Source organism: Panthera leo, chromosome A3, assembly GCF_018350215.1.
Source record: "Panthera leo isolate Ple1 chromosome A3, P.leo_Ple1_pat1.1, whole genome shotgun sequence".
Taxonomy (NCBI): Eukaryota; Metazoa; Chordata; class Mammalia; order Carnivora; family Felidae; genus Panthera; species Panthera leo.
In genome coordinates this window covers 6,443,326-6,470,884 of record NC_056681.1, presented here as the reverse complement: position 1 = coordinate 6,470,884, position 27,559 = coordinate 6,443,326, and the positions used below count along the sequence as shown (strand labels likewise).

General features: G+C 49.7%; 3 protein-coding genes across 11 annotated transcripts in view; 2 read left to right on the top strand and 1 right to left on the bottom strand.

Annotated features, from left to right (window-relative positions):
• The window catches only part of CASS4 (Cas scaffold protein family member 4), a 38,892-nt gene extending 20,355 nt beyond the window's left edge, over window positions 1-18,537 (top strand). Inside the window, exons 2-7 of the mRNA XM_042930599.1 lie at window positions 3,486-3,908; window positions 10,095-10,196; window positions 11,198-11,278; window positions 12,177-13,502; window positions 14,975-15,052; window positions 17,313-18,537. Of these exons, the coding sequence (XP_042786533.1) occupies window positions 3,486-3,908; window positions 10,095-10,196; window positions 11,198-11,278; window positions 12,177-13,502; window positions 14,975-15,052; window positions 17,313-17,723 (2,421 nt within the window). The 3' untranslated portion in view covers window positions 17,724-18,537. The remainder of the gene's footprint in view (window positions 1-3,485; window positions 3,909-10,094; window positions 10,197-11,197; window positions 11,279-12,176; window positions 13,503-14,974; window positions 15,053-17,312) is intronic.
• Window positions 1-27,559, bottom strand: part of LOC122215376 (beta-1,3-galactosyl-O-glycosyl-glycoprotein beta-1,6-N-acetylglucosaminyltransferase 7-like) — a 77,690-nt gene that overhangs the window by 7,594 nt on the left and 42,537 nt on the right. The window contains exon 4 of one of the 8 annotated variants that reach the window (XM_042930611.1): window positions 5,326-8,553. The exons of 6 other annotated variants lie outside the window; for them this stretch is intronic. In XM_042930611.1, the coding sequence (XP_042786545.1) occupies window positions 8,504-8,553 (50 nt within the window). In that variant the 3' untranslated portion in view covers window positions 5,326-8,503. Of the gene's footprint in view, window positions 1-5,325; window positions 8,554-25,482; window positions 25,637-27,559 lie in introns of those variants that run through there. One more of the 8 variants, XM_042930610.1, reaches the window with a different exon arrangement.
• The window catches only part of RTF2 (replication termination factor 2), a 41,235-nt gene continuing 38,924 nt past the window's right edge, over window positions 25,249-27,559 (top strand). The window contains exon 1 of one of the 2 annotated variants that reach the window (XM_042930615.1): window positions 25,249-25,394. In XM_042930615.1, the coding sequence (XP_042786549.1) occupies window positions 25,326-25,394 (69 nt within the window). In that variant the 5' untranslated portion in view covers window positions 25,249-25,325. Of the gene's footprint in view, window positions 25,395-26,823; window positions 27,115-27,559 lie in introns of those variants that run through there. The other variant, XM_042930614.1, reaches the window with a different exon arrangement.

The following is a 27,559-nucleotide window of genomic DNA, read 5'->3' as shown; positions in this document are numbered from 1 at the left end:
AATGGGTCAGCCAGGCCTGAGGGCAGTGAGGGAAGGAGGAGCCCCAATGATCGCCCTGCCAACTTCCCACCTAGAAATTTCTCTGGGGAAATAAATAAGGAGGGTTGCAGATATTTAGCTACGAAGATGATCATCTTAGCGTTGTCATAGCTAAAAACTGGAATTAGCTAAAATGTCCCAGAACCTGAGGGGAAGGCATGATTCGTCCTTACAAAGGAAAACAGGACTGCTATTTAGAAGGATACTGAACAGGGGCGCCTGGGTGGCTCAGTCAGTTGAGCGTCCAGCTTCAGCTCAGGTCATGATCTCACAGTATGTGGGTTCGAGCCCCGCGTCAGGGTCTGTGCTGACAGCTCAGAGCCTGGAGCCTGCTTCAGATTTTGGGTCCCCCTCCCCTGCTTGTGCCCTCTTTCTCTCTCTCTCTCATATAAATAAGCATTAAATATAGATAGATAGATAGATAGATAGATAGATAGATAGATAGATACTGAAGAAAGTAATTTATTAACACAAAGATGTTCATAATCTATTATTAGTGGGAAAAACAGATTGTAGCATACGATCCCGTTAAGTTTTAAAAATGTAACTGACTTGGGGGGCCTGGGTGGCTCAGTTGGCTAAGCATCCGACTTTGGCTCAGGTCATGATTTCACAGTTTGTGGGTTCGAGCCCCACATCAGGCTCTGTGCCGACGGCTCAGAGCCTGGAGCCTGCTTCAGATTCTGTGTCTCCCTCTCTCTCTGACCTTCCCCTGTTCTGTCTCTATCTGTCAAAAATAAACATTAAAAAAATTAAAAAAAATTTTTTTAATGTTTATTTATTTTTGACAGAGAGAGAGAGAGAGAAAGAGAGCGAGCATGAGCGGGGGAGGGGCAGAGAGAGAGGCTCAATGAGGGGCTCGAACTCACAGACCGTGAGATCATGACCTGAGCCGAAGTCGGACCCTCAACCAACTGAGCCACCCAGGCGCCCCTAAAAATTTTTTTTAATTCAACTGACATGCGATGCTTGGAGGACTCAGTCAATTGAGCATCCGAATCTTGATTCTGGCTCAGGTTATGATCTCACAATTGTGGGATCAAGCCCCCCACATTGGACTCCAGGCTGGGTATGGAGCCTACTTGAAATTCTCTCTCTCTCTCTCTCTCTCTCTCTCTCTCTCTCTCTCCCCGCTTCTCTCTCTGCCCCTCTGTCATGTACTTTCTAAATTAATTAATTAGAGGAAATACGACTGACTCTAGGTGCATATATATGAACAAATGTGCACAAGACGTCAGGTCATGAACCAAAGAAGTGACAGTGGTTACCTGTGGCAGCCATTTCTGTTCCCTTCTATTTGTGTATCACTATTTTATACCCCCTCTGTAATGAATTTTTATTTCTTTGCAGTAAGAAGAACGTTCCATGCACAAAAATTGTTCGTAATCCCCTAGGATCTCAATCGCAGGAGATTTCACGTGGGACTTCTCAGTGCCTGTTTGTCTGCATTGTACTTACTGCTTCTCAGATACATACACATGTCACAGTGTTTCTCTAAATCCATACTGACCTGACTGTGTGTTTAAGGTGATGCTTTTTAGCAGTTGGACATCCAATTCCATTTTTGTAACAGAAAAACTTTATGCAAAAAAAAAAAAAAAAAAGGCCACACTTCTTCACAGACATAATGGGATCGTTGGTCATTTTTGCTTTGTTTTATTTGTAAATTGCATGTACTAGGAGCTAACAAGCATCAAAAGTATAATTAACTAAATTCAATTGAAGAAAGAAAAAAGCACCTGGAAGGGTAAATACTTAAAATGGTATGAAAAGTTACCTCTGAGTGGCGGGATTATGGGTAATTTTCACAGATTTCTTTTTTTCTTCTCTGTATTTCCCAATTTCTCTGTGTTAAGTGTGCACTAATATAGGAACAGGTGATTCCATCAAGCCCCACAGAAACAAGTCGCCTTCATTTAATTCGGCAGAAAGTTCAAATAAGAAGGAGGTGTGCTTACCCATTGCTGCCATTGCTACGAGGTGATTTTCCTTTGAGGGTCAGGGGGCGAACAGAAAGAGCATGAGTTCTGAGAATTAGGGAGACTGGGTTTTGATCCTGGCTGCGTGACCACAGATAGACCGGTCCTTAACCGCTGTGTCTCTGCTTCCTCACTCACCAATCAGTGAACATTTGCCGAGCATCTCCTATGCACCTGAGTGTGTGCTCGATGCTGGGGACAGAGCAGCAAATAGGTGAGCTATGGTCCCGGTAGTCACAAAACTTCCAGTCCAATCCAGGAGAAAGAGAATAAGGACCAGACAGAGGGCGCTGTTATCGCTAGGACAGTAACCGCCAACCTCTACAGAGCGCCAACTGACTGCCAGGCACTGTTCAGTGAGCTTTGCGTACGTAACAACCCATTGAATTCTTACCCCTACCCCGGGAGATATTAACATTAGTCCCATTTTACAGACCAGGAAACTGAGGCCCAGAGAGAGTAGCGAATTTGCTCCAAGGCACACAGCTAAGAAGTGGCAGGGTCAGGATTTCCACTCAGCTATGTGTTGGCTGCACTCACGCACAAAGGTCATGGCCGTCACGAATTAAAACAGTGGCTGTTGGTGGGAATGCAAACCGGTGCAGCCGCTCTGGAAGACAGTGTGGAGTTTCCTCAAAAAATTAAAACTAGATCTACCCTATGACCCAGCAATAGCACTGCTAGGAATTGACCCAAGGGATACAGGAGTGCTGACGCCTAGGGGCACTTGGACCCCAATGTTTATAGCAGCACTCTCAACAATGGCCGAATTATGGAAGGACCCTAAATGTCCATCAACTGATGAATGGATAAAGAAGTGGTGGTTTATATACACAATGGAATACTACTTGGCAATGAGAAAGAATGAAATCTGGCCTTTTGCAGCAATGTGGATGGAACTGGAGAATGTTATGCTAAGTGAAATAAGCCATACAGAGAAAGACAGATGCCATATGTTTTCACTCTTATGTGGATCCTGAGAAACTTAACAGAAGACCATGGGGGAGGGGAGGGGGGGGAAAAAGAGGTTAGAGTGGGAGAGAGCCAAAGCATAAGAGACTCTTAAAAACTGAGAACAAACTGAGGGTTGATGGGGAGTGGGAGGGAGGGGAAAGTGGGTGATGGGCATCGAGGAGGGCACCTGTTGGGATGAGCACTGGGTGTTGTATGGAAACCAATTTGGCAATAAATTTCATATATTAAAAAAAACAACAACAAAAACCCAAATTAAAACAGTGCGGTGAGAGTACGTTTGGGACACTCCACAAGTTAGACTTCCCCGAGGATATGACCTTTCACCGGACCCCCAAAGGGGAGGCAGGACTAAATCAGGCAGAGAGCAGGGCCGAGAGCCTGTGGGGTGGTGGAAACCCACGAATGCGCCCTAGTGTTTCTCAGCCAGCGGTGCGGGTAGAATGGTTTTCGGCCACAGAAATGACGATGAATTCTTTCTCCTCCCGCCCCCAGACCCTCCTGGCCAGAGCACTCTATGACAACCACCCAGACTCCTTCTACGAGCTGGCTTTCTGCAGAGGAGACATCTTGACCATTCTAGAACAAAATGTGCCAGAAAGCGAGGGCTGGTGGAAGTGTCTGCTCCACGGGCGGCAAGGTCTGGCCCCTGCCAACCGCCTCCAACTGCTCCCTGAGGTCCCCGCAGACAGGCCCTGCCCCCCTTCCCTGAGAGGCCCGGGGGAAGCCCTCACCAGCTCCAAGGAGACCTACCAGGTGCCCACCCTGCTCAAGCCCCCGACTCCAGGCCCCGTCTACGAGCACATGAAGAGCTGGGTGGAGGGGCCCCCGGCCACCACCGCCCAAGTCTACGAACTCCCTGCCCCGCCCTCCAGAACCGGAATCATCTGTGAAAAGACCCTAAGCTTTCCGCAACAGGTATGCGTGTTTCCAAGTAAAACAGGTGGGGCAAAGGGTGTCTAAACTCAGGCAGGGGCTTCCCTCTGCCTTGAGTTCTTGGCGTCCTTCAGGAGATTAAATGTGCAAAGTGGGGACCTAAACCAGGCGTGATCCGGTGAACTTGTATTTGGCCCCCACTTCAGTTAGCACTGATATTCTCGACACCCCGGTGATTCCCTCGCTCTCCAAGACATCCATGCTTTACAGGAAATCAAATGTTGAGTGCACCCGCTCACAAAAGTATTTTGGATTTTCCCGGCACTAGGATGGGTTCAGGGGCGAGAAATTACTCAACAGGCTTAACATCTACACTCCCTTCAACCAAGAAACTTGACTCCCAGAATTGCTACAGAACTACACAAGAAGGCAAAGCTATATCTGGATGAGGAGGCCATGACCATTGTAACATTTTTTGTTATAGGGAAGAATCAAAGATGCCTAAACGTTTGTCGATGGGGAGATTGGATGGGGAGATTGGTTACGTAAGTTTTGGCATACCTCTGCAACATATTAGGCATGTGCGAAAAACAGATGGAATCGTTCTTGGAGGCAAAAAAGAGCCATTTAAACAAAAATCAACCAAAAACCAAAACGACCCGTGTGTATGTATGTGTGCATGCTCACACATTGAAAGACCACACACCGGGGCGCCTGGGTGGCTCAGTGGTTAAGCATCCCATTTCAGCTCAGGTCATGATCTCACGGTTTGTGAGTTTGAGCCCCACATCAGGCTCTGTGCTGACAGCTCAGAGCCTGAGGCCTGCTTTGGACTCTGTGTCTCCCTTTCTCTCTGCCCCTCCCCTGCTCACGCTGTGTCTCTCTCTCCTTCAAAAATAAATTTAAAATATTTTAAAAGAGAAAAGAAAGAAAGAAAGAAAGAAAGAAAGAAAGAAAGAAAGAAAGAAAACACACACCAACAGTGGTTCCTCTTTGGAAGTGGAATTGGTTAAGGAGAAAGTGAAAGAAGGCGTCCAGCAGGGACCTTTATTTCATTCACTCCTGTGTCCCCAGCACCTGGGACCGTGACTCCCATAGGTTGGTACTCAGTAAATATACAATGAGCAGAGAGATCAGAAAATGGATTTGTGTGTTATATATGGCCTGTATGACAACTGCGATTTTAAAAAATAGCACTTAAAAAACAGAGGAAAAGAAGCGTTAGGTAAATGCAGAATAAAAACTTTTTTTAAGAAGGCAAGCAATTTAAAAATCTTTTCAATGTTTATTTTTGAGAGAGGGAGAGACAGAGTGTGAGTGGGAGGGGCAGAGAGAGAGAGGGAGACAGAATCTTAGGCTCCAGGCTCTGAGCCATCAGCACAGAGCCCGATGCGGGGCTCGAACCCGCGAACTATGAGATCATGACCTGAGCCGAGGTCGGACCCTTAAGCGACTGAGCCACCCAGGCTCCCCGGAATGAAAGCAATTTAGAGAAGAAAGGAGAAAAACAGCGTATCGTTTCCCCCCAGGCCCAGGCCTTGATGAGGGGCTAGGCGTGCAGAACACATCTGCACGGTCTTCAGCCACTGTGGGCGTTTCCCGCATTGTACGCTTTGCTCTCGGCTCAAAGGACACTTCCCACCTGGCCAGAGCTCTGGGCAGGGGTCCTGGCTAAGTGTGTGTCCAGGAAGGACTCTCCCCCTGGTGTGCGTGCTGGGGGCCCTGGGAAGTTTCCACTAACCACCCAGGCCTCCTCCACACCACTTCCAATGACCTCTTCAAACGGAAAGGTGTTGGTTTCTTAAAATATTTTGAGTAGCTCAGATGTTCTAACCCCCCGGGCTGCCAGGCAGAGGACCAGACAGCCTTTACACGGAACAGCTGCCACCCAGGGGTGCTGGCTCCAAACCCCAGAAGGACGCTGCTCGAACCTACTGTGACAGCCCCTTTCTCTGGAACAGCTGGTCCACGTCGAAGCCTGGCATGTTCAGCTGCTGTCTGAGCAGCTGACTCAGAGCAGGGCCACGGTGTTGTTCCTCCGAGAACGAGTGGCCTTTGCCGAAGGCAAAGTTTGATTGGAGTCCCCCCTCTCCCCCCGTAAAAGACAAACAGGTGCGATGACTGTTGTTGACCAGGTACCCCGAGTGCCCGAGCCAGTCCAGGCTCCTCCAAGTTCAACGTTTGTTACGTGAATGAAGAGACCGGGGACAACATGGCACCTCATGACCGTGGACGTAACTTCTAGACTGGCGCTGTGATAAACAGAAAAGGGTCAGAGACTTGTCCTTACCATGAAGCGTGTCTGTGATTGGAGCCCTCGCTCGTGTGAGGCTGTGGCCGTTGACAGAAACCACAGCCACCAAAGGGGAATTCAGAAACCCGGGGCCCTTGGCCACTCGAGCAGGCTTTCTTAAGGTGGCCCCAGTAAAGCACCTGGGGAACTTTCCTGCCTTTTTCTCCTGCTTAAGTTGGAGAATCAGCAGTCCGGAGTCACCTGGCTGGGTCACCGGGCTTCTGGGGCAGCCACGGCCGTGCTGGGAGAGTGGACACGTCCCAACACCCTGTTTACCTGTCTGGCCCTGCCATGTCTCAGTTCTCCTCAAGTTGTGCCTTCTGGTGATTCTAAGTAATTCCACTGTCTCTTCTGCTACGAGAAGGAAGGAGCTAGAAGAAATGGATGAAAACCAGTTGGGAATCTTCTGATCCGTGGAAAAGGCAGACCTCTCTGCGCCGCTCGTGTAATAACCTGGGAGTTAGCCTGACTCCGCGGCGGCCGGGGAAATGCATTCTGGGTGGAGCACTGGTTTATAGAATTAGGCAGGTCCAGCCGCTAGCTGGGAGCTGTTTTCCCACGGGCTGGGAACTGGCAGGTGGCCCACCTCACAGACTCCCCTCGTCCCTGTGCCAACTGTCCCTAGGTGAAGCTTGGCCAAAAGTCAAAAACCAAGAAGGTGAAAATAGGTCACCTTTCTGAAGTCCACTGATCCAGGACCCTACATGTCAGAATCAGACATCTCTATGGCTGGGAGAGACCTCTGTGGATCTGGGGAACAACTCTTCATTTTACAGATGAGAACGTTAGTTTCCAGGGAGGTGAAATGGCCCAGCCAGGGTCCCAGGGTGTCGAATACCAGAGACTGAAGCTTCCTCGTGCCCGTGTGGGGCTGACTCTGCCCCTAGACTTTGAATGCCCTTGCTCTCCGTTTTCCTGACTCTGTGGCTGACACTGGTCTTTGCAGTTAGGTTGTATTTTATTTTTTTAGTTTATTTATTTATTTTTGAGAGAGAGAGAGCGCGCGCGAGGGAAAAGAATGATTGGGGGAAGGGCAGAGACACAGGGGAACCGAGGATCCGAAGCAGGGTCCGTGCAGACAGCAAAAAGCCGGATGGGGAGCTCAAACTCACAAACCGTGAGACCATGACCTGAGCGAAAGTCAGACGCTTCACCGACTGAACCACCCAGGTGCCCCCGCAATTAGCTTTTTATTGAGATTAATCTACAGATCCTCAGGGTACCTCTTAGTCACTAGTATCCATATCAAGAAATAGAACAAAACTAGCACCTCATGAGCCCCCCTCCCACCTTCTCTGAGTCACTTCCTCCAGGGTAACCACTATCTTGAGCTTTGTTTTACTTTTTATTCCAACTTCCTTAATATAATATACTAGCCCGACTTTTTTTTTTTTTTTAATCACCATACAAAAAACACATCTGATGTTGGTTTGAATTCAGAAAGGGGAATCTTTCACATTTCAAGTGAAAAGGGTCCAACTTCCTGGTGGGATCACTCTCAGACCCACTAGTTCCCAAACTGGAGTTTCCATCTGTCCCCCCAAACCTTTCGAAACCATATTTCTCAAACATGTTCCTGAATTGATTGCCATCTTGAACCCATGTTTTCCAAGAAACACGGGCGTTTGTGAACCAGGTTCCTCTACCTGAAACTCTACATGCAGGAAAATCCCTTTGTCCTCTGCAGGTGGTCTTCAAGGCATGTGTGACCCACAGAGGCAGCTACATAAATAAAATGGGGCTTGGGGCCACAGGGAGTAGTAGGAAATGGAAGTCCATTTGGAAAAGCTCTGTGGTAGGGGAGAGCTTGGGGTTTTAGAATAAGTGGGAGCAGGAGGAAGAAAGAGTGGAGGTGATGGCGGATGGCATGGCTGGGGACACACCACGCGTGGTCCCTGGGGTTGGATGGGGCAGGCCTGTGGGATATGGGATTGAACCCAGACTGCGGTGGAGAACCACCGTCCTAAACCAATCAGCCTGAGACTGACAGGGACAAAGTCAGGTTCATTGCCCACCGGAGAGAGAGGGGTCACGTCGCATAGGGACCTCGGGGCATCTCACAAACAGAAGAAGGTAGCATACGTCGTGATGAGGTTGGGGAAAGGTGGGGTTTAGCGTAAACAAAGCCTGTCTTGATAGGCTCTAAGCAAAACAGGGCAGTGTCTCAAGGGTCGGCATCGGCCCAGACTGCAAAGCTGATGCAGGCTGCTCCTTCCTTGGGGACTGCCAGGTTGAGGTGGATGTGGGACACCTGCTACCCGCCGTCTGAAGCTCTGTGTTGGGGATGAAAAGCCAGCCTGCCTCGCGGACGGGAGTAGGATGTTTCCTTCTTGCTGATAGAGCTTCAGGCCATAATGCTCCCGGGAGCCCAGGATTTTAGAGAACCAGGTTTCTCTGTAAGAAATAGTCGTCACTCAGAAGGACGTTATTTTGACACTGGGCAGCTGAGTGCGTCCGGGGGAGACAGGTTTGTCCTGTCTGCTTTCCAGTTGCTTTATCTGAGTCTGTTATTCGGCCTGATGAGTGGGGGCCCCACTGTCTACTACCTACTGTCTCAAGCTGTACACATTCTTTCGCCCAAAACAAGCAGGTCGATTAGGAAATACGAGCACTCACTTCATGCCGGGCACAGAGCTGGGTCACCCCCCTGAACAAAGGGACCCCGATCTAGTCCTTTCCAGCCTGAATTGCCCTCCCGGTCTCCACACCTTCAGGTCCTAACCATCCACTCGATCCAATCCGGAAAGCCCCCCGCAGTGACAGGTTCCTGGCTGCCAGATGGGAAATGCAGTCGGCCTCTGACAGACTCTCTGGACTTGACCTTTTGCTCTCCTCAAGGCCCTGTCTCGCTTTCCAGCCTGTGTCCTGGCTCCGTCCATACTTTATTTCCTCCTTTAGACCTTGACCCTGGCAGACGGCACGCACCCCCCTGGAAAATCACCCCTTCCGGCGCCCCTCCCGGAGACACTCTTGTTTGAGAGGGCTGACGTGGGGCCCCCGCAAATGTTTTATTTTACAGTTTGTCAGGTGATTGGTTCTCTGGCCGGGTTTGGAAGCTGTCGCCCAGGAGCAGCTAGCCGGGTACCCGGTCTAGAGTGGACATTCACTGCAATCCAGTGACTCCAAGGCTGAGGCCACCATTGGTCTGGTCACCTCCCGCGGCCCCATCAGCCCTCAGCTGGAGCGACAAGTCCCGCGACCCGCCCCTGCCCCTTCCACACCCCGATAGTCCCTTCACTTTATACCCTTAGAGCCTCTCTGCCTGCCTGGCTCACAGCTACATCCTCAGCATCATCGGGTGAACACATTAGTAACCTCGGGTTCGAATCACAGCCTCAGATCCCGAGCGAACTCAGAATCGTCTGGAGGCTGGCTGGTGCTGCGTATCTCCACACTCCCCGGGGGCACTCGGAGACCCAGATTCAGGGCCCAGGACTCCCCGGGGGCACTCGGAGACCCAGATTCAGGGCCCAGGACTCCCCGGGGGCACTCGGAGACCCAGATTCAGGGCCCAGGACTCCCCGGGGGCACTCGGAGACCCAGATTCAGGGCCCAGGACTCCCCGGGGGCACTCGGAGACCCAGATTCAGGGCCCAGGACTCCCCGGGGGCACTCGGAGACCCAGATTCAGGGCCCAGGACTCCCCGGGGGCACTCGGAGACCCAGATTCAGGGCCCAGGACTCTGCATTCTAAGCCGCTCCCTGCTGAGGCTGAGGGCAGGCAGAAGACTGCCCTCCACCACGGGACCCGCCGCTCTTATGTCCTGGGTCCCCCCCCCACCCCCGCCGTCTGAGCAAAGGGCCGCACATTATGGGTGCAGGGAGAACACCTCCACGCTCCGGGGGTGCCTTCGCCGTGTGAGGGTGACACAGAGCATGAGCTGCGGACACCACGGTGACGTTTCCTTCCCACGGCTCTTCTTTTTCTCCCCAAGGCCCTCTTCACGATTCCCAGACCCGCTCGGGCCTCGCTGCCTGCTCAGCGTTCCCAGGTGTATGACGTGCCGACCCAGAGCCGGGCCCCCCCGGTGCTGAAGGTGAGTCTCAGCCGTGGCCCTGCCCCACACGTGAGGCTCTCCGCGCCACCCAGATGGCTCCCCCGCATCCCCGCAGGCACCGGCCGCCTCTCCCACACCCCTTTGTGAACATCTCCCACCTGCAGGTTCCCAGGTGGGCCAGTGATCACCGGCTCGGGGACAAAGTCTCCTCCCTGGGCTCTGGGACAGGCCGGTCGCCTCCAGCCTCAGCCTCCCGAGATGCTCCCCCCCACCCCCCCACTTCTGGTCTGGCTCTTGCTCAGGTTCAGGTTCACGTGTGACCCACATCTGGCCCTTGGACGAATACACTTGATCCCTTTGCCATGACAGGTGCCAGGAGCACAGGCAGGGCCACATGGGACAAGGAGGTGCTGGCCTTGGGCACAGAAGTCTTAAATGAAGACACATGCAGGACTCATCTCCCTCACCTCACCCTCACCCCGGCCCTCTCCACCCTGTTTGTTTGTTTGTTTAATGTTTATTTATTTTTGAGAGAGACAGAGCATGAGCAGGGGAGGGGCAGAGAGAGAGGGAGACACAGAATCCGAAGCAGGCTCCAGGCTCCGAGCTGTCAGCCCAGAGCCCGACGCGGGGCTCGAACCCACGAACCGCGAGATCATGACCTGAGCCGAAGTCGGATGCCTCAGCATCCACCCAGGTGCCCCACGAAGTCCCAATTTCCTTGATTCCTTTTAAAGTCAACCCTAAGGCTGACTTACAGAACTAAATGAGCCACTGTTTTAAACTCAGGCCAACTGCGTTTCGTTCTCTCTCTAGTTTGCCCCCATCTTCGGTCGAGAAGGCGAGCTTTTTAAAGCACAGGGTCCGTTGTTGAGAACATAACCACGTAAGCTTCCGCCTTGCAAGCGTCATGACCGGAAGCCCCTAAGTTTTCAGTGGTTTGCATTTTCATTTGGAAAAAACACTGGAGTGGGCAGAGTCTGCGATGTGCGTCCATCGGGAGGGAAAAATCCAAGCTATCCTTTTCCGTCTCTCCCCAGGAGCCAGAGAAGCAGCAGTTATATGATGTACCCGCCAGCCCCCAAAAGGCAGGACTTGGTCCCTTGGCCAGCCAACCAAGTGTGAGTATGATGAGACGCAGAGACTTGCTGCTAGGAAAACGTGGGCCTCCTCCGGGATGTTTTATCAGCGTGGTCCAAAGTAGGGATACAAATGCCTCACAGCAGAACTTATTTCATTTGGAAACCCGATGGCAGTGATGTTCAGGAACAGGGTGGGCGATGTGGTTTGGGTGAGTCCTCTAGCTTCTCCGTGCCTCAGTTTCTTATGACGGACTAATTGTGAGAATTGAGAAATTCCTGCAGAGGACCTACTACAGTGCTTGGCGAAGCTGAGATCCACAGAGCAAAAGCCCAGTGGATCTCAGTTAAACGCTTATTATTCTATACCTCACAGATGTGTGAAAGTAGGTTTTTACTTATTGGAGAGACGCCTTAATTTGAAAATCTGGAACCCGTGTTCATCGTTGAATTCTGTCCCATGTATACGATGCATATGCCTGTACCCAAGGTTATCAGGGAAGGCCTTACAAAAGAGGGGACATCCCCACAGGGTCGTGAGGGTTGCATAGGAGTTTGTTAGGTAGAAAGGAAAGGGTGGGGAGGGCTTTTAGAACAGAAGGGCTGGTTTGGGCAAAATGAAATACAGTGGGCTCAGGGAGTACTCAGGGAGTTCAGGGGACAGTAAACAGCCTGGGCGACTGGACCCACAAGGAAGGTGGTGGCAGGAGTGGTGTGGAGGCCTGAAGGTGGGTGCAACCAGACTGTGAAGGGCCTTGAGCAAAAACAGCAATGGGGAGCCGCTGAAGAAGCTGGAGTAGGGGAGTGACCATCAGAGTTTTAAGAAGCACAGTACCTGGCCTTTAGGAGGCCCTCAGCCTAACACACGTTCGTCAAAGGAGTGGCTCACACCCTCTCTTTATCGCTACTAAGCTGGGCAATTTTGTTTGGTTCTTCACAGGGGCAGGGTGCTCCCCTGACGTCAGCGATCGCCTTGAGGCAAGGCGGCTACAACACGTTACCGAGCCCTCAGAAATCTGAGTGGATTTATGACACGCCGGTATCTCCAGAAAAAGCTAGTACGAGAAACGCATCTCTAAGCAGCTTTGCAGAAGGATCGGGGCCCCACACTCCCCCCAGTACATGCTGCTCCCCCCAGTATATGTCCAGCCTCCACTGTCCTCCAAATAGCAGAGCAAGGTCCCTCGATCCATACCTGCACAAAAATGTGCCCATGCAGAAAAAACTCAGCCTTCCAGAAATTCCTACGTATAAATTTCTGGCCTCGAGGGACACGTTCCCCTTGGACGAAGGCGTCGGCTACAAGGTTCCTTCCAGCTTTCTGATTCCCCGCGCGGAACAGCAGAACACCAAGCCAAACATTTATGACATCCCTAAAGCAACGCCGAGAGGCCCTCAGGCCCAGCACGAGCTGGGGGGTGCCGACGGGGCTTCAGAGAACGTCACGGACCGTGGCTCCTCGTGGCTCTCGGGACGGCCACCATCGCTGTCTCCGGAACCGGACAGCCTGTCCGTTTCCAGCTCCGACAGCCGAGCCAGCATTGTCTCCTGCTCCTCCACGGCCACGGACTCTTCGTCCAGCTCCTGCGCGGAGGAGGCAGGGAAGGAGCTCTGCTTGGACCTGGACTGGGCCCGAGAGACAGCAGCGTCTCTGCAGCACAAGGTGGCCGGCTCTGTCGCAAGCCTGATGCTCTTTGTCAGCAGGAGGTGGAGGTTCAGAGACTATCTGGAGGCCAACGTCAGTGCCATCCGCAGGGCCGCCGACCACGTGGAGGAATCTTTGAGGGCTTTCCTGGATTTTGCCCACACGGTCCGTGGGCCCGCCTGCAACCTCAGTGACACTCACCTTCAGGCCAGAATTAGGGACCAGCTACAGACGATCTCCAACTCCTACCAGATCCTGCTCGGAACGAAGGAGAGCCTGGATAGCTGCGACTGGTCCCTGGAAGTCCTCGTGACGGACGAAGCCCAAAACAGCCCGGACGACCTCGAGAGATTTGTCACGGTGGCGCGGATGGTTCCGGAAGACGTCAAGAGGTTTGCCTCCATGGTCATTGCCAACGGGAAGCTCCTTTTCAAGCAGAACTGTGAAAAGGGAGACACCTTGCAAGTGACCCCAGACGCACAATTTAAGTTTGCCGAATGCATCCAGCTTCCCCGAAGAGAAATGGAATTATACCAAAGAAGTGCTCCTTTTGATAAACAGAAGGAGAGGGAGCACTCCCCTGAAATACTAAAGAAAAACGGGACGAGTATCTGTGAACAGGTGAGTTTCGAGTGGTATAACACAAAGAGCCCTTCAAATTTTATCTGGAGACGTCGCCCATCAGTTAGATGCTGAGAATCCTTCAGTAATTGTTAGAAACAGTTCAATAACTGAATATCGAATGATGATAATCTTTTGATAATTTCTGAGAGACACTGGTTCCATTTTCCAGAAAATGAAATTCATGGAAGTGCTGTTCTACATGAAATCTTATTAAGAAGTAAGATAGGCATTTGAACATTCAGGCAGATAGGACGTCTTCTGGAAACGTGGTATCTTGGGGTTTATCTCTAACACTAGGGTTACAAAGGCCTTTGAAACCCTTTTGAAATCTGTTCTTTGAGCACATTTTTTAAGCTCACCGCCGAGTTTCCTTGCATTTTTGAAAGTCGTAGATTTAGTCATTGTCTCTGTGTTTCTTAGAAACAGAACAGGAAGTGTAAACACTCTTCCAAATCGTGTGTGTTCTTAGCAGCCTCCAGCCTTCATTTACTGTTAGCAATACTTGGCTGCGTGAATTCAGACACGATAGAAAAAGAGCCTTTGGTTCGAGGATTGCGAATGTCAAGGGGTACAGCAGGTAACCTGGGGGCTGTGTCAACACAACTTGATCCCTTTTAGCCCCAATCTTGTGTGGTATTCTGTCAAAATGCCTGGTGGTTGGTGTAACAGCTTAACACATTCTAGAGAAGGCAGAAACCTGGGTGTTTTTCATTCCCTATTTTAAAAATATAGATATAGATATAAAGAGGTATAAAATACATAAATATAAGCATATATAATTTTTAAACTATGTGTCCTTGTATCAGGCCATGTGGGTAGGCAGAATTTAGCCCTGGGTCTGGCAAAGTTTCCTTTGTTGAAAAAAAAAAAGGCACCAGGGGGCAAAACTATTCACAAAAATAAAAAGATAAATGCTTGAGTTCTTTTTTTTTTTTATTAAATTTTTTTTTAGCGTTTATTTATTTTTGAGACAGAGAGAGACAGAGCGTGAACAGGGGAGGGGCAGAGAGAGAGGGAGACACAGAATCGGAAGCAGGTTCCAGGCTCTGAGCCATCAGCCCAGAGCCCGACACGGGGCTCGAACTCACAGACCGTGAGATCGTGACCTGAGCTGAAGTCGGACGCTCAACCGACTGAGCCACACAGGCACCCCTCGAGTTTTTTGTGTTTTTTTAATGTTTATTTATTTTTGAGAGAGAGAGACAGAGCACAAGAGGAGATGGGAGGAGATAGCAGAGAGAGAGGGAGACAGAATCCGAAGCAGGCTCCAGGCTCGGAGCTGTCAGCACAGAGCCCGACGCGGGGCTCGAGCCCACAAAGGGAGATCACGACCCGAGCTGAAGTCGGACGCTCTACCGACTGAGCCACCCAGGCGCCCCAAAATGCCCACCTTTTAAAGTAGACTTAAACACCTCTGAACCGTGTCGAAACCACTCACGTTGGTAATCGGAAGGGATTTTATTTTTCAGAAGTTGCCTAATCTAGAAGAGACAGGAAAACCCATCTTGGAACAAAGGTTGGATGAAAACAAAAACCTGGGAGCACAGGTAAGTGACAGGGCCGGCTCGCCCATCTTTCTGCCTCGCGTGCTTCATCTCTAGAGATAACTCCTGCTATGAACAAGTCAGCATGATAGCCGTGATCCACGACGCCTTGGGAATAGATGTGGTGTTTGGGATGGTCCTTCCTATTTGCAGTAGAAGGAGCCCCGGAGATGAACAAGTCCAACGAGCCCCAGAATGTGGAGCATGATCCTTGAACCATGAGTGACAGCTCTGGGCGTCGCAGGTTTAGCGTGGGTGGGACTGACATGGTGTTCGATACCATGGATGCACATTCCCTTTGACATTCTCTTTTAATGTTTCTGGTTACAACAGGAAAACCATTTTGGTTTGGGGCTTATGTGTCACCAACGCCTCTGTGACACTTGATGTTCTATCTTTTTCAAAAACATTCAAAGATGTTATCGTGGTGCTTATTTTTGTTGGTTTCTTCTTACCGGTGACATATGACAGTGGTTTTCCAGTCACCAATTTGAAAAGTTCCCTTTAAGGTAATAGAGGTAAAACCAGCGGGTTCCTTTAAAGACAAAGATGAAGCAAGTCAAGGTGAAGAAGGAAGCAGACAGGGCATCCCTGGTGAAGGTTGTCTGAGTACCTAGAGCCTGGAGAACAGGGAACCAGATCAGCTCCCTGGCTGGGGGCTGGGTGTGAGTGGAAGAGAGAAGGACAGAGACGTCTGATCATGTGGACATCTCGGGGGCAAATTGGGACGAGAACCCTCGTCTGAAAGTCTGAGATCAGGGTGCCAGCTTGGGCAGATCCTGGTGAGGGCTCTCCTCTGTCTTCTCATTGTGTCCTCAGGTGGCAGAGAGCAGAGACAAGGGCTCCAACAAGGGCACTAATCCCATCCCAGGGCCCCACCCAAATGACCTCATCTAATCCTAGTTACCTCCCAAAGGCCCATCTCCTACTACCTTCACCTTAGCGGGTGGCGTTTCAACATATGAAGTCACACCCTAACGCTGAGTTCTTCTAGGCTGTGAGCTTTGAGATCACAGGTGGATGAGAGAACATGCAGTTTCATGAAAAGACTAAGACATTCAGACTTAGCTGACTCCGCCTAGAACTCTGGATCTTTATTTTACAAAATGAATGACCATAGGCAGCCCTTTGCTTCAGGGAGCATCAATCTCCCCACCTGTAACCTAACAAAGAGGCTTTTGATGATCCCCTGGAGTGGTTGCCACTAAAAATTTTTTTTTAATGTTTATTTATTCTTGAGAGAGAGAGACAGAGAGAGAGAGCAGGGGAGGGACAGAGAGAGGGAGACACAGAATCCGAAGCAGCTCCAGGCTCCGAGCTGTCAGCACAGAGCCTGATGCAGGACTTGAACGCACAAACCGTGAGATCATGACCCGAGCTGAAGTCAGACTCTTAACCAACTGAGCCACCCAGGCACCCTTTGCTGAGAATCTTCGATAGTGCCTAGGCTTTGGGAAGACATCGGTTCCATATTTCAGAAACTAAAACTCATGAAAGGAAAACTCTAAATGAAACCTTATTAGCAAGTTAGAGAAATATTGTATTAGGACAGATAGGTCAGCGTATTTGGATTTCTTCCGGAAATTTGGGGGGATCAGGTTTATTGCCGATGCTGAAATTAGAAAGGATTTTTTGAAAATTCCGTTCTTTGAGTAAATTTTTAAATCTCATCGAGTTTTCTTGCATTCTTTAAGGTTATAGATTTATTCATTGTCAATGTGTTTCTCTCTTTTTTTAAGTTTCTTTATTTCTCTTGAGAGAGACAGAGACAGTGCCAGCAGGGGGAGGGGCAGAGAGAGAGGGAGAATCCCAAGCAGGCTCCACACTGTCAGCACAGAGCCCGATGCGGGGCTCAGACCCACGAACCGTGGGATCAAGGCTTGAGTGAGATCGTGACCTGAGCTGAAGTCGGACACTTAACCAACGGAGCCACCCAGGCACCTCTGTCCATTTGCTTCTTAGAACGGGCTTCTAATGGTTTGTTGAGAATACTGAATGAGATTTTATGTATTTAACACGCAAGATTATATATACAGTGCAATATATAATATTGTATATGTAAATACCATACTTTATATGTAACCGTGCTTTGAAAACATTTACATTAATTTGTTAGGCAAATGGTGCACGGTGGGGCTCCCCACACAAAACTGTACTTTTTCTGATATAAAGTCTAGAACGTTGAGCAAAACAGGAAAAGGGAGACACCCACAGCCTGGCGATCAAATCTGCCTCTGATCGACTACTTTCCTCCGTCTTCCAGCATCCTTGTTCCCCCACCCCCCGGCCTCTGAGTCAGCAGAACCCTGAGAAGAGATTCCACCTTTCTCAACACTGCCGGCTCTATTTCGGGGCACTGTTCAAAGCCATCGGCGTATTTAACAGCAGCCTGAGCAACAGCCAGCCCCCCGAGATCTTCATCGCGCAGAGCAAGCTGGTCATCATGGTGGGACAGAAGCTGGTGGATACGCTGTGCCAGGAGACCCAGGAGAGGGACATGCGCAATGAGATCCTCTGTGGCAGCAGCCACCTTTGCAGCCTGCTCAAGAACCTCGCGCTGGCCACCAAGCATGCCGTGCTCAAGTACCCCAGCCCGGCAGCCCTGGGGCACCTCCAGGCCGAGGCCCAGAAGCTGGAACAACACACTCGGCAATTCAGGGGGGCGCTGGAATGAGCCTCCTTCCCCCGCCTTCTCCCTGTTCACCTCTTAGCTTCAACTTGCCAGTCCCCAGCCGTGCAACTGTGTCCTATGCGAAAAGCCAGCCCGGGGCCACAGCAACGGGCAGAAACAGCCACGGTGGCCAAAGCCGGTATTGCCAAGGGGCCAAGCTACCCCAGGACATTGACTTATCCCATAGAGAGCCAGGTATTAAGTAAGGACCTCGCTAAGGTTTTAGCACAGCATGTGGGGTCGGCGTACCAAGTGACGTGGTAGAAACCAATTTTATGTTGGTTGAATGCACGCCTGTCTTAAATTCACTCATTCAACACTTATTTATTGGGCATGTACTATATGTCAGATTCTAGGTGCTGGGCCTATAGCAGTGGATCAGAGCCCTTGACCTCAGGGAGTTTACAATCCAGTGGGGAGAGGGACAAATGATGGAGAGATACATATACAATGTATCAGATGCTAGGGTGAAAGTCAAGGAGGAGGGACTTGTTTTCAGATGATCAATTCCTATTGCGACCGTTAGCAACTGTTCTGTTTTTCATTTTGGACTGACTTAATTCTGTGAGATTTGGTACAAATTATGTATCTGCCTCTTACACTCTGTACATATTTGCTGTTTTATCTTAATCAAGTTAAAGACGCATGTTCTGTTTCCAACATAACACGTTCTGTTGGGTTCCTTGTTAATTTATTTTGTGTATCACAGATTCTGTGTCGGTAAATTCAGCATGCCCAATCAGAAAAGGCTGATGCTTCAACAGTCTCAAATCTGTCACCGTTTATAACGTTACGTAAATATAATCGTGACTCAAAACATCCTTCGTAGCAATCCTTTCCTTGGAAGAGTCGTTGATCCGTATCACCCGGGTTCTGGGGCCAAAGCAAAGCCTCCGATACTGACTCGTCTTACTCAAATGCTTCTCCCGGACGTGTGCAAGGAGACGCAGTAGAGGCCAAGTGCTCATGCGCAAGGCTAGCACGGAAAAGGCAAAGCCGTCCCTCGTGGTGGTGCAGGCAGGAGGTATGGTGTGGACAGGACACCGACTGCCGGGCACGGGTCTGAAGGTGGTGCAGGAAGCGCCTCTCGAATCAAACCACCTCCTTTTCCGCTCTTGCAGCTGGGACTTCAGCTCCTGTTGCTATGGTTACAGCATCCCCTCCACACACCTCAGCCACTAAACGCCTTCTGCATTTCGGGCTGCAAGTGACCCAAAGTGTCACCAGATCCAGGCTCTTCGCCCGGTCGGCACTTCTAGATTGTTGACTGCTAGAAGGCTGGTTATTTTCACCGAGTTACTCTTAGGGTCCCTAAAGGAGGACCGCGTCTTTTGTGGGGCTGGCTTGGTTCTCTCCGCCAGAACAGGGAGGCCCCGTTCTTTGAACAGCCGTGATCGGTATCAGTTAGAACTCCTTCTGTTGGAAGCGATCAAAAACCATATCCAATCTTTCTTAAGCAACAGAGGAAATTTATTGACTCAAGTATCTTAAAATAGCCCAGGGGCAGCCTGGCGTTAAGGCCGGCTGGTGTGGGTGCCCAGTTTCTCAGTCCCACTTGCTCTGTGTTAACACTCATGATTGCAAGGCGGCTGCCCCAGGTTATATCCTTGGCTTGTAGCCAAAGGAGAAGAAAATGGTTTGATTCTGCTTGGGCTGGCTTAGAGCAAGTGCCTGCCCCTGAAAGCCCACGACAAGCAGGGCATGTAATACCCAGGTTGACCTAGACGGGATTCACCCACATGCACACACACACACACACACACAGTCCCATGTGTCTGGAGAGAGGGAGAAGAATGGCCCTCCCAACACCTATCACGTGTCTGAGATCCCCCTGCTTTAAATCAACAAGTGAGCCTGCCAGTTTCATAGATGCTGAGAGAAGACACAGACGCTGGCATCAGAGGGTATGTGTGGGGTCCCCAAGATCACCCCTAGGTCCAATGATTCGCTAGGAGGAATCCCAAGACAGCATTATGTTCGCGGTCGTGGCTATGATTCATTGCAGCGAACGGGGCCAGCAAAGGGAAAGGCTCAGAGAGTGAGGTACCAAGGACACCAGGCTCAAGTGGCCAACAGTCCTGTCCCCGTGGTCACACGGGACACTTCTAATTCCCCCAGCAACAAGTTGTGACAGCACACGTGCGATGTTCCCAGCCAGGGAAGCTCGCGAGAGCCTCACGCCCGGGGTTCCTATGGTCGGAAGCCTCTCCAGAGCATTTTCCCTAACTCCAGGCTCCCAGAAGGAGAGCACGTAGCCAGCACAAGTGACACTCGTTGTATGAACAGCTTAGGCAGACTGACCCGTTCTTATCAACCCTGGGGATGCTGGGAACCCTCCCCAAATGCCAGCTTTTATAAGCAACCAAAGGCCAACCTCATGAGCCAGCCTTCTAAGGACACTATTCAGGCGAGCTATGTCACAGAGACAAAGGAGTTTCCTCACAGCATCGCAAGCATTGCTTCACCTTTCCTTCTTTCCACCTGACCCCAAGTCCCAGGGCAAAGCAAAGGAGGGCACAGGTGATGCTGTGCGCACTGGGGGCTTGTGTCAAAGCCAAAGAACTCTGAGCGTAGGCGACCCCGGTCTTTTATAATGGCCTCTGTGCAGACCTGGCCAAGTTTTGCCTCAGAGGGAAGCATGACCTTTACTGGGCAGCAAACAGAGCTCTCTTTCTGCTCCGGAGGGAGACATCACCTCTCTCTTCCAAGGGTGTTTGCTGAAAACAACCTAGAAGAGGTAATCCAGAACAAAATGCCGTCAGTGCCTCTGCCCAGAGGACATACAGAAATGCGAGAGACCCTGGAGAGCTGCGTCCCAACGGGGGCCCTGACCCAAGTCAGGAATGTTGTTGCAAGAAGGAGGGGTGGCTGCGGGGAGGCACCCATGGGTGTTCACGCCAGCGGGCAAGATGATTTTCGCACAATAGTAATGACAGCAGTACATATTGAATAAGTGATTACTACCTTCCAGACCCTGTTCTAACGCTTTAGACGTTTTAACTCATTCGGTCCTTCATAAGTGAGAGGCTCTAACAGGTAATCAACAGACCTCCATTGCTTTCAGAACACTACAGACGTAGGTAGGCAGACAGGTAGAGAAACATATGTGGTTGGGGCGCCCGGGGGGCTCAGTCGGTTGAGCATCTGACTCTTGATTTCAGCTCAGGTCATGATCCCAGGGTCATGGGATCGAGCCCCACGATGGGCTCAGCGCTGAGCATGGGGTCTCCTTGTGATTCACTCACTCTCTCTCTCTCAAATAATAAATAAATAAATAAAAATTTAAATTTAAATATATCTGGAGACATATTTGTCTCTCTCTATATTTTTGTACATATGTGTGTGTGTATATATATATTTGACATGAGTTCAAACCAAGTTCAACTTTGTTGACAAAGTACAAAACCATTGGCTTTAAAACAATTGAAAACTGCTGCTGTTAGCTAAATGTGTTTCCTTCCCTTTTTTTTTTTTTTTTGAAAGAGAGCAGTTATGGGATGAGTTTCCACTAATTCAATAGGACCATTACTTCTGAAAAACATTTAAAAGTAGAATAGTATCGGTTGTTGTTGTGTGTTTTTGGTTTTTTTTTTTTACCTTCAGCAATGTTTTGCTGAGTAGTTTTCTTTAATGCCCAGAACTCTGTACTGCTTCCTTTCAAGGTAGGAAGAGGAAATAGTGGCTGGTGTGGTGGTGCCCGTGGTGATAGCAACTTGACCTCAATTAAGTTAAATTTCATCAGGGGGATGGAAGTGACGAGGAACCCAGTGAAGAGATCTTCCAGTGTGACAAGCGCTGGTGAGCTGTGTTTCTGGTTTGGGGGCAACTATCTTTTTTATATATACACACAAAACAGCTTTTAAAAATTTTATATTCTCCCCCAATATGCATCCAGCTCTCCCAAAGCTTCCCATGTGCAAAAGTCTCCCGTTTAGGGTAGGCTGATTTGCCAATGCCTTCTTCCTTCCATTCATTCGTGGGACAAATATTTACGGAGTATCTCCCCTTTATCAGGCCTCTGCTGAGCACCAGAGGTGTTGCAGGGGACAAAACAAAGGTTCTGCATCGTGCAGCCTTCCTTCCAGCTGAAAGGGGGGGCGGCAGGAAACCAGGGCGAGAAGAGGTGAGGTGAGTGAGGCATTCTCCTTGAACGCAAAATGTAAAGGGGCACCCGAAAACCTAGCAACCAAGATACATTTTATTTTGATGCAATATTTAAACAATCATAATCAATGCAAAAAAAAAAAAAATCCACGGCACACAAGATGTCAAAATTTAAATTTATAATATGATGCCAGGGGTGGTAGGCGCCATGATGAAATTAAATCAAGGTGGGGGTAGTGGTCAGAGGAGAAGCTCGGAGGAGGGGTCCTAGAGCAGACATTGAGTCACACAAGGGAGCCAGCCAGCCTGGCACACAGGGGAAAAGAGTGTTCCTGGAGAGGGGACAGCAAGGCAGGTGCCCAGAGGTAGAAACATACCTGGAGCCCTCAGAGGAGAGAAGGGGCCAGTGTGACTGGGGCCAAGAGAGGTGGGGGTGCTGGGGGGAAGGGGGAGACATGAGCTGGGATGGGTAGACATAAGGCCTGTATATTCCTGGAATATGTTTACTATTTCCCTAAGACTGCAAATTAAGAGTAACTTTTTTTTTGTCCTGAATTATCTCAGCAATTACTTCCATTTCCCACTTTATTTTACTTTAACCCTCCTTCGGACATCCTCTTAAGTGTAACCTTGAATGATGTGGCTGTAAAAGTCTTAAAGAACCGTAACACATATTTGTTGGTTTTTCATGCCAACTCTCAAAATGAGTCACTTTGCCTGTCAGCCTTGTCCAGACAGAATTTTATTTATTTGTATTTGTATTTTTTTTTATTGAGAGAGAGAGGGAGGGAGAGAGAGGGAGAGAATCTTAAGCAGGTTCCATGCTCAGCACAAAACCCGACGTGGGGCTCGCTCCCACGACCCTGGGATCACGACCTGAGCCGAAATCGAGAGTCAGACATTCAGACTAAGCCACCCAGGTGCCCCCGGACAGAATTTCAAACTACAGCGCAGGGGGAGAGCTCACAGGAAATCAAACCCTCAACGGTTCAGAAGACTAAAACATTTGGAAACAATTGCAACAGGCAGTAGGAACATTTAAACTACTTGTTCTTGGCCGGGGCCTCAGGGGCTGGTGAATGAGCTACATATTCGTATTAACTGCAGCAATATTTTCTATGTACGACCGGATATTTTTCCACGGGGAGTGAGTCCAGACTTTTTCTCAAATTCTCCAGTGGGTCCCAACACCCTTTTGGGATTAAGAAATACTGGTTTTGCTAGGGGCTCATGGTTTTCTTTCTGTTGGTTTCATCCATCTCCCGCCCTTCACATCCACAGCCCGGCTGGGGCAAAGCTGTCGTCAAAGATCCTCACAAGGGAGTATCCTGTGTCAGTTCGTTCAGCAAAGGCAGTGGAAGGTAACAGCAGCTGATGACTCCAGTGTGTCTAATGTGGCTCAAGCAAAATGGCACAAAGCGCGTGAAACACCGAGTGAGGTACCTGATACTTAGCCAGCTCTAAACACAAATGAGTTGCTACCGCTGATATTAACTATATAAAAGCTTAAGCTGTGTATTTTCGGTAGCACAGCGTAGCCTAATAGCCAATACTCTAAATGAGGAAACCAAGGAGGAAGAGAAAAAAGAATCCAGCTGCCTGAGTTTCAACGGCCCACCCAGTGGTCACTGCTTTGCTGGGTGTCACGGTAGCTTTGGGGGAGAGGTTAAGGAACATGGCATTTGTAGTTCCATGGGCCTCACTTGAGAAGGCCTCTCATCTTGAACTCCTGTTACTCACCTGCCGTGTGCCCCTGAGCCAAGACACCTTGCACAGCTCAGTCTCAGGTTTGTCATTCGGAAAATGGAAGGCGCTGTACCCCCTGCTCCTAAGTTACAAAGACAGAGGAAACCGTGCCTCCCAATCTCCCGGTCCACCGCCATGGTTAAATGCAGAGCAGGTATTTTTATTTTCACTTCTCCAAATGAGCTAGGGGAGGGGCAGACTCTGTTGCCAGAAAAGAGCACTGGTTTGAGAGTCTGTCTAAAGATCTTTGGGTTTATGCTATTCCGTCCCTGATTGTCCGTCCTTTGGGGGAGAAAAGTAATCTTGGAACCCAGTCCCAGCTCTCCCTCCTACCAGCTGTGGGACCTTGGGCGAGTCCTTTGATCTTTCCAGGACTTCTATTTCTGTACTTGTAAGCTTTCCAGGCCTCTATTTCTGTACTTGTAAATGGATTCCCCTAGTACCTAGCAGTTTTAGGGCCTGCCCAAACTGGACTTATCACCCTCGCTGAACGTGTCTGTACTTCCTTTGGGCTTATTGTGGAAATACATACTGAGCGAGCCAAAGGTTCTTCCAGGCACCGAGGCTACGATGGGGACTAAAACAAAGTCCCCACGCTCACAGTTTACAATTCCTGTGATTGGCATAAAAATAAATCATAAGGCAATGAGAGACCAACGGATTAAAAGGTTTATTTTCTTTAAATTCCCATCAATTGCAGTCACAGAGAATCCAATGTTACAGTCCTTGAAGTTTTCATATCCACGTTTTCTGTTCCCAACTGGGGAATATTTTCAGGGATATTTGTTTGTTTGTTTGTTTATGTCTCACTGTGGTCAGCAAGGTAACATCCAATCGTATAGGTCCACCTTACTCGCTGTGGTTAGACTTTCCCCTAATATTTACCATAATTAAAGGAAAAACTAGAAAGAGAGTCAAGAGCCTGAAAGCAGACAGTCATGGATTTTAGCCGGGGTTTTGCAAGGGATTTGGCCTCTCATTATGGACCTAATACAACCTATCTCTTGGAAAAGGCAAGCAAACATCAGCGTAGCCTTGATAAAGCTGCCTCTGTTCACTACACCTGCTTTTTAATAAATAAATAAAGGGGGCTGTGGATCGGATACATTCCTGGACCAACTCTGCAACATTTCATCTATAGACGGTCCACACGGCAGTATGAAAGTTGCAGGCCTAGAGAATCTTACTCCCCCAGAACCTCCTAGAACACCACTTCACGGGATTTGTTGAGAGTGTTAAAGTCACGGTGGCGCTCAGTTACAAGTTCTCCTTTGCACACGTGATGGTTCTCTGACACAACAGATGTCATTCACATGCATCATTAATTGCGTTAATAAAATGCGCCCCTTTCCCTCCAGGCGCTCCCATTCCGGGGATGTGCCAGACCCACAGTCAGACGTGCTGGGGTGGGTCGGGGCCTGAGAACCGGGGGTGCTCCTGAGTCACCCCCGCTCCCGAACCGCGGCGAGCGACCGCCACAGGGCGGCAGAAATCCAGCGCCCACCGGGAGGAGGGAGGGACGCCCCGCCAGCCCCTCGGCGCGCAAGGCTTGGCGCGCGCTCCGGCAGGCCGGGCCGCGGGGCCTCGCCCACCGCCTAGCGACGCTCGCCATGGCAACCGGGGCTTGGCAACGGATCCGCCCCACTGCGTCGCGTCGGGCGTGGCGCGTCATCCAGGCGCGCCGGAAGTGACCGCGGCGGTCGCCGGGAACTCCCGGAAGTGGTCGCTGCTGGGGATTCTGACTCCCGGTCTGCGATGGGTTGCGACGGAGGAACCATCCCCAAGAGACACGAACTGGTGAAGGGGCCGAAGAAGGTTGAGAAGGTCAGCGACGTGGGCCCGGTGGGGGCCGGGGGTGTGGGGTCCCCAGGGAGCGAGGGGGAGGTGGGGGTGGTGTGAGCCAGCGGGGCTCCTGACGCTGCCGTGCTCATTTGGAGAACTCAGAATTACCGACAGTATTAATATCAGACCTTTATTGAGTGCTTGCTTTTGCCGTTCACCTGGGGGTACGCTTTATATGGGGTAGCTCGTACAGTTCTTACTGTCATTATCCTCGCTCTTCGGACCTAGAAATTGAGGGCCGGGAGGACAAAGTTACCCCGCTAGTTAAGTGCCAGGGCCAGGATTTAAAGCCCGTCTGCCGTTAGTTAGTAACAAGGATACGGGTGGCTGCTGTTGATTGAGTTTTGTACACACCAACTTCCTTTTCTCCGGGAATTCTTCCCAAAGGTTCCCTTATCCACACGAGAGCAGGCCCTTCTCCTAAAAAGCTATCTTACCACTCTGTGCACTGCCTTCGTGGTTGATTAAGGTCCGTCACAGAGAAAGGTAAGCTCCCTGTGGCAGAGGCTTTGCCTTTTCCCCCTCTACAACTAGCACAGTTCCTGGCACAGTAAATATGGTGAGTACCCAATGAATGAGCAGGTAGTTGTTAATTCCCATAGGTAACTGAGAACATTGTATATAATTTCCATGCTGCTAACAGGAAAACTGAGTCAGTAACATGACCAAGATCACACAACTGATAGCTAATGAGGCCGGGATTTCCAACCATTTATGCAGGAATTCAAAGGTAGCATTAGTAATTACTTTTTTTTTTATGCTTTATTTATTTATTTTTTAATAATTTACGCCCGTCATGGAGCACCAACCCATGACATCAAGATCGAGAGTCACATGCTCTACCGACTAAGCCAGGCGCCCCGAAGCATTAGTAATTGCTTTTTAATAACAGAAGGCGCCCCGAAGTGTTAGTAATTCCTTTTTAATAACAGAAGGCACGTAAAGCACCCAGTTTAGCGCCCGGCACACGTGGGTGCTCCATGTATTCTCCATTCAGCAGCTGGAGAAAGCTTTTTGAAAGGTAAATCTCATATATCACCCCTGTGTTTAAAACCGCCCAGCAGCTTTTTGTCATATTCAGAAGAAAATCCCACCAGGTCTTGTGTGATCAGATGCCTTGTCTCTCTCACCCCTCATCTTCTACCCACCCCCCCTCCAGGTCTTTCGTTCTGTTTCAGCGACACAGACCTTTGTTCTTCAGCCTGGAGTAGAATGTCCACAACCTGATACATCGTTCACCGAGATATCATTCACCTCTGTTACTTCGTTCAGTTCTTTCCTCAAATGTCATTTCAGTCCACTGTTGCAAAATACATTCCCTCTCTATCCTCTTCTGCTGCTTTGTTTTTCTCTATGGTATTTAATCACAGTTTTTATTTGTTTATTGTCTGTCTTTCTCTTACGTGAACAGAGACCTTGTGTGTCTTACCTGTGCCACACAGTCAACACCTGGTAGATAAGTGTTGGATGCAAGAATGAATGAGCACTCAAGAGATTGGAGGTGCCCTCTGATCACACCTACATGTGCATAGGCTAATGCTGGAGAGTCGACACTCATAAGAGCTTTGCCAGAAAAGCATGCAGCTGGTTTTGTTAACTCATGGCCAGGGCTGAAGAGGAGCACCTTAATGAAAAGCTCGGCAGGGTGTCAGAAGGGGACAGAAAAGAAGAAAGGGTGATCGGAGACAGCCGGAGCGCTCAGGCAGGATAGATTTGTGTTATTCTTATTTGTTCAACAAATACTTTATTAAATGCTTGCCATGGGCACCATTCTAGGCCCTGGGGACACAGCAGGGAACAGAGTCCAGCCTTTGCATTGCTTACATTTCGGATAGATATATAGTAATTAAAAAAAATTTTTTTTTAATGTTTATTTATTTTGGGGGGCGGGGAGGGCAGAGAGAGAGGGAGACACAGAATCCTAAGCAGGCTCCAGGCTCTGAGCTGTCAGCACAGAGCTCGATGTGGGGCCTGAACCTATGAACCGACCGAGCCACCCAGGTGCCCCAGATATATAGTAATTTAATATTTTTGACTACTCATATGGTGTGTTTGGTCTGGAATTTAAGACCTTGCCCTGAAAAGAAGACAGACCTTGGGAAAAAAATGTTTTCAGAAGTTTTGGGGGGTTACCAATTTTTAGATCC